The sequence below is a fragment of the Octodon degus genome, unplaced genomic scaffold, assembly GCF_000260255.1.
Source record: "Octodon degus isolate 3935 unplaced genomic scaffold, OctDeg1.0 scaffold00209, whole genome shotgun sequence".
NCBI lineage: Eukaryota > Metazoa > Chordata > Mammalia > Rodentia > Octodontidae > Octodon > Octodon degus.
In genome coordinates this window covers 3,296,302-3,305,719 of record NW_004524785.1, presented here as the reverse complement: position 1 = coordinate 3,305,719, position 9,418 = coordinate 3,296,302, and the positions used below count along the sequence as shown (strand labels likewise).

General features: G+C 38.7%; 1 protein-coding gene across 1 annotated transcript in view; it reads right to left on the bottom strand.

Annotated features, from left to right (window-relative positions):
• CUNH11orf54 (chromosome unknown C11orf54 homolog) overlaps positions 1-9,418 on the bottom strand; it is a 17,926-nt gene that overhangs the window by 5,091 nt on the left and 3,417 nt on the right. The window contains exons 2-5 of the mRNA XM_012517735.2: positions 7,279-7,427; positions 4,839-4,937; positions 1,558-1,631; positions 894-995 (exon numbers count right to left, since the gene is read on the bottom strand). Of these exons, the coding sequence (XP_012373189.2) occupies positions 894-995; positions 1,558-1,631; positions 4,839-4,937; positions 7,279-7,336 (333 nt within the window). The 5' untranslated portion in view covers positions 7,337-7,427. The remainder of the gene's footprint in view (positions 1-893; positions 996-1,557; positions 1,632-4,838; positions 4,938-7,278; positions 7,428-9,418) is intronic.

Genomic DNA, 9,418 nt, shown 5'->3' with positions numbered 1-9,418 from the left:
TAGGTAACCTCCGTCTGCAGGGTTAATACAGGCAAAGTAACTTCCATTCACAGGAGGGTTGCGTTCACTTTCTGTTTGAACAATTGGCATAAACTGAAAAGAAAAGAAGCCAGTCAATCAGTACTTCTATGCAGGCACTCTCAGCATGCCCCGGGGAGCGGGGGATCGAACCCCAGCCTGTGTCTGCCTAAGCAGGTGCTTTAATCCGCTACCATTTTGAATAATATAAAGTTTTTATCTTAAGAGTTTAAAACATTTTAATGTCTTTCACATATACTATATATTCATATATACTAATATTACTAATAGTTAATTATGCATCATAAAATGTACATGTTTTCATGTTAATATCCTATTTAGTATGTATCATATATAATACAGCATATTATGAAATATACTGGTAATAGGTATTAGCTGCTATAAATAACCATAGTATCCTATGATAGTTTGCTGCTATTGGACTTGCATTCCAGATTAGGTTGTTAAATACCCCATCTAACTCAAGCATCTTCCATACCAAAAGCAAAGATTTAGAAAGCAGTGAGGAATACATGATATATATATATATATATATATATATATATATATATATGAATAAAACTCCTTTTACACTCGGCTTTCAGCAGAATACCCAAGGCTCTGGATTCATCTAAAGCTCAGTCTATTCCTCTGAGGTGATCTGAAATTAAAGGTTAGTGCTCCATGACAGTTGGATCAACGGGAGCATGTGCTGTGGTCCAGGTATGCGCCAAACAGTGTCAAATGTGCAGAGGGACATAACATCAACCATTTATAGTTTGCTCAGAAAGTATACTTTGTGAAAGGGTAGTAACAGGAAAAAGGCAAATCAAACGTCCAATCAATAAAATGGGTGACTATGCATATGGACTGACCTCTGAATTGAACCCAAGAGTCTGAAATGGGCCTGCCCCTGCTCCAAGAATAAAAGCTCCAGGCAGCTTGATTTCTTTTGCAATCTTATTCAAATCATAAACCTATACAGAGAAAAATTAGTTAGCTCATGTATTAAACAAATTTCCTGGTTTACTTTTCACTGTTGAGTCCATTAGCTTTTTCTTTTTCTTTCTTTCTTTTTTTTTGTTGCAGAACTGGGGATTGAACTCCGGCCCTTGTGCTTGCCAGGCAAGCACTTATTCTACTGAGCCATCTGCCTGGCCCCTCCATTAGCACTTTCTTGCCTGGCACATTGACCAATGAGTCTACTAATAGTAAACAGGAACAATATGTATGTATGTGTATATGTATGTATGTATGTATGTATGTATGTGTGTGGTTGTTGCAGGGCCTCACGACGCAGCTCAGACTCGTGGTGATCCTCCTGTTTTCAGCCTCCCCAGCACTGGGATTACAGGCGTGCACCACTCCACCTGGTCTCGGTGGCCAGCTCAGCCTGCCCTGGGGGTGGGGCTGGCGGGGCATGTGGTGCCAGGTGTTAGGTGCCCTGCGCTTGCCCAAGCAGGTGCTTTAGTCTGCTGAGCTATCTCGCCAGCCCAGGAACAATCTTCATGTGAACGTGAAGAATAAAAGTCCACTTACTTTCTTTTTGTTTACAAGAGGCATTAAGTAAGGCACGCCTCCTACTTCTGCAATTCTCGTTTTCCCACAGATGCCTAAAAAGATACAAGTCATCTTAAAAATAGGCAAACATAAAACTGAAATACAAAGTGCCAGAAGAGGCCAATTTATTAAGAGTATATAACCTTCATTCTTGAAGTTTTTAAACAGCAAGACTTGGAAGACATAAGAAGCTAGTATTTCTGTCCTCTTAACTACCTGTTTGTATCTCCGATGTCATGACAACCTGCACGCTTGATGTAGGGAGTAGTAAAGGCACCTGAAAGTCGCTATCAGAGCGCACGCTAGAACTGAGGCCAAAAGTTGGATTAGAGAAGGTAGCTGGAATTATTTGCAATGCCTTAATTTTTAAAAATCTATTTTTGGGGGGAGTTCTGGCTTTTTTCTCTTAAAACTATTTCATAATTTAAAATACTGTGCTCTAGTAGAATATATGGTCTTTAGGTCCATCCTGGGAAATCTTGTAAGTTGCTTATCCAGCACTGTTTATATGAATGACAAGTAATAACCTTAGATGGAACCAACTTTCTCTGGGGGCGGTAGTTTGGCACTGAACCCAGGGCTGTTAGCCAAGTAAGAACATTCTGTGCCACTGAAGCATTCCGCGGGTGTTCTCCTTGCTTAATTATCTTGGCACGGTTAGGTGTAGTTTGGACAAAGGCGCTTCCTTTAAAGGGAAGAGTAGAAAAACTTCTTTTATTTGAGAAAAAATAGTCATGGAGCTGGGGATACAGCTCAGTGGCAGAGCATTTACCTGGGAGACATGAGGCCCTGAGTTCAGTCTCTGGTATTATATACATGATGCACACAAAGAAAAAAGTCTTGCCAGTTTCATGCTAACATATTACAAAGTAAAGCAGATAAAAAGCTCTACTTCTTTAGCTAGGGAGAGTGTTGCTACACAGAATTCTTATAGGCCTGTTTTACAACTGAGGATTTAGGAATTGGTTTTCATAGAACCAGCAGAAATTACTCACAGAGCAGATTCTTTTTCATAAGTGCTAGTGATGTTGAAGTCTAGAGAAATCACTGGGGGACTCTGACAGAAGACTATGGAAAAACATAATAGTTTATAATAGTGAGCGTAGAGATGGAGAAGAGGAAATTAAAACGAGCGAAAGTTTACATATGTTGACTTTAAATTAGGTGGCGATGTCCAACAGCAGCTGGAAATACAGAGCTATAGCTAAGAAAAAGAATTAGGAGAGACAAACGTTTCAAAGCTGTCATATCCAAGTAGTAGTTAAATCTCTGAAGTACATGTAGAAGCCCAGAAGGATTATACAAAATAAGAAGAGGCTGAAAAAAATTCTGGAAAACATCAATATTTAAGAGACTGCCAGCAAGAGAAAGCCAGGAAAAATTAAAGAAAGGTGGCAGGAACCAAGAAGAGGCAAAAAAGTCTGAAGAGCGAGGCCAAAGAACCAAAAGAAGAATGTTAGGCAGCAGTGGCCGAATAGTATACATTATATAGACCAGTGAAATAACACTAATAAACAATAAATGTCATTAGTGATCTTAGCAAGATCCGTTCATGAAAGACCATATACATATGCAATTTTGTGTATTGTAATATTGTAATTTTGAGTCATACAAATTGGTGACCAGAAGTCTTGATGACAGAATTAAGATTTCTTCTTTGAATACATTTTCTGATCTTTAGTTTAACTAACTATCAAGTAGAAATAAATTACCCTCATGTCCAGAAGAACCAAGGCTATGATAAAAGTATTATTTTTAAAGGAGCTCAAGATGTTAACAGGAACTGCCATCCATACACACACCTTCTAAAATAAGTCTGCTTACAATCAAGGACTGTTTAAGCTGGAAAGGAGCTAAAGGGACATTCGGCAAAGTCTCCCTATTTCAGTGTATCTGAGGCTGAGACATTTTGAGGGTCTTACTCAGGGTAACGAAATGGTTATGTGAGAAACAGAACTAGAAACTAGGAATGTTTCCATAGCAAACTACTTTTTTTTTTTTTTTTCAAAACAAGATTTTAGCAACCTACTTTTTAATAAAGATGTCAACTACATAATAACAGAACGATATGCTTATCTATAAATTCCTCATCACAGTAGGGTATAAAGGGAAAAGATCAGACATCCAAGGCAGAGAGACCTACATTTAAATCTGATTATGGTTTACTGTGTTTACTTAGCTTCTCTCAGCTTCAGTGTTCTCATTTATAGTCTGGAGCTAGTATTTACCTTGCAGTGGTTTGTAAAAATTAGAACATCACATACAGGTATCTACCCCACCGACAAATTATCTGACTCAACCAACATTAATTTCCTTCCCTTCTCCTACGAAAGAGTACATAATCACGTTGCAGATTTGTTGAAGAGTTATAAGTATTTAATAGGTGACTCAAATATAAACCCTTCTTTGTTCTGTTCTGTTTTGTTTTTTTTAAACAGGGTCTATGTAGACCAGGCTGGCCTCAAACTCAGCAGTCCTCCTGCTTCACCCTCCTGAGTACTCAGAGATACAAAACTTTTAAGATAATTTCCAGCCTTGAATAAATAAACAAAAGTTTCCTAGCACTCATTTTGACAATTAAAAAAAAAAAAAAACTAATTTAAAAAAATTGTGTGATATTGAGGGCAGTATGGTGGCGCATGCCTGTAATCCCAGCACTCAGGAGGCTGAGGCAGGAGGACTGTTGTGAGTGCAAGACCAGCCTCAGCTACAAAGTGAGCTGAAGGCCAGGCTGAGCTGCGAGCGGGACCCTGTCTCAAAAAGGCAAAATCAATCAATCAATCAATCATGTGATACTGAGAACTTAAATATTTATATAATTAAATATTATATAAACAGTGAAGTTTACAAAAGCACATAAAGCACAATCATTTCCCACAAAGGTATAAAATGAAATTTGAACATCAGAAAGCAATGAGCATGAAAAGTAAACAATACAGTATTTGGCTGAAAAGCTGTGACAATATTTTTTTTTTTTTTTAAACATTTATTTAGTGTGTGTGTGTGTGTGTGTGTGTGTGTGTGTGTGTGGCCAGCTCAGCCCACCAGGGGGCGGGGCTGGCTGGCATGTGGTGCTGGGGGATTGAACCGCGGTCCCTGTGCTTTGCCAAGCTTGTTCCAAGTAGGTGCTTTAGACCACTGAGCCATCTCGCCAGCCCCTGTGACAATATTTATACATAAAAATATTTCTGGTTTTAGAAAAAATTTTGACTGAAAACCAAAACAATATATATATATATACACAAAACAAAGCTACTCACCTTTTACAGGGAAGTTAAATGGGTCCTTAGTCAAATCAGGACAATCAACGACAGAGACCTGGACTTCAGCAAAGTTGTCCTTTAGCCCCTTCTGCATAACTAATAAAGACAGGAAAATGGTTATTTACGGTAGGTAAAAATTAGTCACCATATATCAAATCTTCAAATTTTTCTATTTGTCACATTCTCAATCTAAATTTATATACTAAAAACGAGGGGATGGGGCCAGGGAGATAGCTCAGTAGAATAAGTGCTTGCCTGGCAAGTGTAAGGTCCTGAGTTCAATCCCTGGTTCCACCAAAAAAACCAAAAAAAAAAATAAAAAATAAAAAAAATAAAAAAATAAAAACGAAGGGAGAATGCTGGGCTGGTCCTGGGATGGAGCGCAGGGCCTCGAGCATGCTAAGCACATGCTTTACCACTGAGTAATCCTACAGTGACGTCAGACAACTGGAGACCAACAGACTGCATGCAGACAAGGACTAGTGTCCTTTGGGAGAGGGGATTCAAAAAACATTGACATGTAAACATTTTAAAAGGAAGCAACCACTGGCAACAACTTCCAGAAAGATTACAGACAAAAGGTTGAGAAAAAAGAAGCCAAACACAAAATAATAGTTTGTATGGGTGTAAGCATATGTTAACGTTCAGCAAGCAGTACATTTAGGAGTAGTGCACATGCCAGTAATTCTACCCCTCAGGAGGCTGAGGCAGAAGGGTCTCCAATTTCAAGCCAGCCTGGCATACACAGATCTGTCTCAACCATCCACTTCCCAATAAACTTTCTAAAAACAGATTTATTTATTTCAGATGGGGTCTTGCTATGTAATGCTCACTGTGGACCCCAGGCTAGCCTAGCACTTGAAGTGATCCTCCTGCTTCAGCCTCCTCAGTGCTGGGATTATAGGAGTGCACTGCCATACCCAGCAATTTAGTCTTTAATAGTGAAACTCTGAAAAGGTGAAATCATCAGGTATTCCATAGCAGATCTTTTATCTGTTAAGAACAAAAATCAATTGGAAAATTCCCCTATCTTGAATGCCTTATGAATATATAGGGCCGGGAGATGGCTCAGTAAAATAAGCACTTCCCTGGCAAGCACGAGGGCCTGAGTTCAATCCCCAGTTCTAAAAAAAAAAAAAAAAAAAAAGCAAAACCTACTTCTCACCGATAAAAAAGGGAGCAACTTCTTGAAAAGATTTTCTAAATTTTAAGTCAAGAAGTTTAAGACTACATCTGCATTTGTACTGAGTGTTTTGCACGTATAGAGGGAAAATAGAAACATAAAAATATAGGAGAAAATTAGTCTAGAGAGGCACTCAAAGGCAAAGTTCCTGTCACATCTGAGAAGACAAAACTGAGAGAAAAGAAACACAGATCAAAGAATGTCAGCCCCACAGATTATTTACTAGTTGCCATTCAATTAAAAAACAAAACAGGAAGGATATAAAAGGAAAACCAAAAGAAAGCAAAAGTATTTTTTTCACTTTTATCAGGAAGACAAATTAATTACCCAGGACAACACATTGAGAAGTAAGGGAAGAGTGTACAGCAGTTAACCAGCAGTGTGGAACAGAAAGGCTGTGCAACCAAGCCAGAGTTCTGGCAGACTCCGGTTTTCCTCTCTCTGCTGTTTGAGACAGGGTTTCCCTACCCAGCCCAGGCTGACCCTGAACTCTTAATCGGATCCTGTACCTCAGGGTTCTGCGTGCTGGGGTAACGGGCTTAAACCACCAGGTTAGCTGACAAATGAATTCTTGGTTTCACTTTATGTCTCCATTTTTCTCTTCCTCATTTATCTCTCCTTTTAATTTATCTTGAGAAAGTTGCTTTAAATTCTTGACTGCACAAAGTAGGAAACATAAAAATGGGGCCGGGGATTTAGCTCAGTGGCACAGCACTTGCCTGGCAAGTATGAGGTCTTCAGTTCAATTCCTGATACCACCCCTCCAGAAAAAACAAAACAAAACAAAAAAAACTTAACGCTCCCACCCCCTAGAAATCTAAGTCAGTGCATTGGCAGTCTGTCAAATCAGATGGGGGAAAAGTAGCATATTTGGGAGCACCATTAATTCACAATAGTAGATGATATATTTAAAGAATGATTTACACAACTGGTAAAAAGCTAAAGCAAAAGTGGGAAAATCAGTGTCACATATACTTAAATCCTGGATTATTATAGTTGTTTTCATTGTGTAAAGTCAGTATCGTTAACATTCTACAATTGGTGAGTTTAGTTTATTTGGAGGGACAAAATTTTAGTCTTTCTCAATAAAAACAGCACAGGTACTGAAGTGGAAAATTTTATGTCAAAAGCACCACTTCAATAAGTAAGGTAGAGATATGTAGCAGGTAAGTAGTAACTACATATATATTTTAGAAACTTTTAATTTCCTCTTGAGACTAGCTCTTAAAAATCCAAAGTTAATGTTGTTTTTACCTTCAGCAAGCTCTGGGAGACTTGGCACATGAAAAGAAAACTCAGCACAGGCCGTCATTTCTTTCTTCTTTAGGGGGAAGGTTATTCAAATAAAGCTACTGGCAAGTTATCACAGGGTTCACAGTGCACCGTCAGGAACAGCAGCTGCTCTGGATGTGAACAGTGAGAGTTCAGTTACATAACGAGGGCAAAGAGCATTTAGATTTTTCTATCCTCACAGAAAACCAGCCCCGGCTTTGGCATTACATTTCAAGTATGTAACTGGAAAAAAACCTCTTTTAATACTGTTTTTTCTTCCACTTTCATAGTGCGAGGGGATCCAATCCAGGGCCTTGTGCATGCTTAGCAAACACTCCACCCGAGCTATACCTCCAGTCCAATACTGCTAAACTTAAAATAAACCAACATGAGGAGACACCAAGCCACAAGAGTTCATATGATTCATTCCTTTGGTCACCTATCTGGATTGAACCTGCAATTTTCTAGTGGTTGGTGCCTTAGTAAAAGGCATTTACTAAGGATTATGAGTGTCTCAATGCTAAGAACAGTATAATATGTCAGCACACATGCAGATATCTCTGCACTAGGTAACTTAAGTTCTGTATTTGACATATAAGCTGAAAAATTACACTTCTTAGATTATCACCTTTATAGCAACAAACTTAAATTACTAATAAAAATGGAAACCTATGGAAATGATTACCTTCAAGAACTCAAATGTTGACATTTGAGTAATCTAGGTGAGGCATATCAGTACTTTTTTCATATATGTTAATCTAAAATCATTTAAAACAGTTAAAATGTCTTTGTCCTAAGCAATTACAAATTATTCAGCTCAAAAATTGTTTAAAATACAGGATGTGACTAATACATATTTAATTTAGGAGACCAGATTATGTACATTAAATTAACTAATTCAAAGGTTACTTTCTTGGTAGGCAGCTTTAAAGTGAAATTATCCTGATAAGTGAACCAATTACAACTTGATTATAACTTGATATATAATTTGATACCTTAAAAATATATACTAAGTGTAATTTATAAAAAACAGATATACATACACAGAGAATAGTGTCTTACCTTAAGTGTTCAAGGGATAAAGTATGCAAGTTGAGTGAGCTAAGATAAAATTAAGTCAGACTTAAAAAGAAAACAGAGGTGGGCGGGGAATCCCACTCCAGGCCAATCACAACACTGAATACGGATGTGGGGGCTGGGGAGATGGCTCAGTGGAATAAGCGCTTCTCTGGCAAGTGCAAGGGCCTGAGTTCAATCCCAAATTCCAGCAAAAAAACCCCAGTGAATACGGATGAGACTCTTAGGGGTATTACTGTTCTTAGGAACTTTGCCAGTGTCATCAAAATTGTTAATAGAACACTTTGCTAGTCTGAATAGTTTCTGGTTTGAGCATGCTTACGTAGCAAGTGAGAGGTGGTTCCTCAGAATCACTTGCCATAGATTTTGGGTGTTCTGGGCACAGAGTCTCACTGTGTAGGGCAGGCGGGCCTTGAATTGGCAGCGATCCTCCTCCCTCAGCCTCCTGAGTGCAGGGTTATAGCTGTGCAGCCCTGTGCCTGGCTGAAGTAGTCTTCCAAAAACTGTTTAAAACAGTATTTTCAGGGGCTGGGGAGATGGCTCAGTAGAATAAGTGCCTCCCTGGCAAGCGCAAGGGTCTGAGTTCAATCCTCGGTTCCCCAAAAAAGTAAATAAATAAATAAAACAGTATTTTCAGCTTTGTATTTTTTTTTTTTTTTCTCCTTCCCTGCTTTTGAGATAGGATCTCACTATGTACTTGAGGCTGATCTTAAATTCGCCATCACTGTATATCCCGGGCAGCACTCAAACTCAGTAACTGTCCTATCTCAGCCTTCCAAGTGCTGGTTTTACAGGCAGGTACCACCATATCTGGCTTATACTTTTCATAGAAATTGAATTTCTAGGCAGCCCATTTAGGTCCCTTTTTGTCCCTGTCTTGAACAGAAGCTTTCTTTCTCCCAGTAAATATATTCTGCTCTTAACCTCCATTGTTCCTAAAATTCATTCTTCAGCTTTAGAGAACACAAACTTGTCCCTAGTATCTTTCAGGGGAGTTTCATTCCCGTCTATCAATTTCATTATTTGACGCTGTGAGACAAAGGGG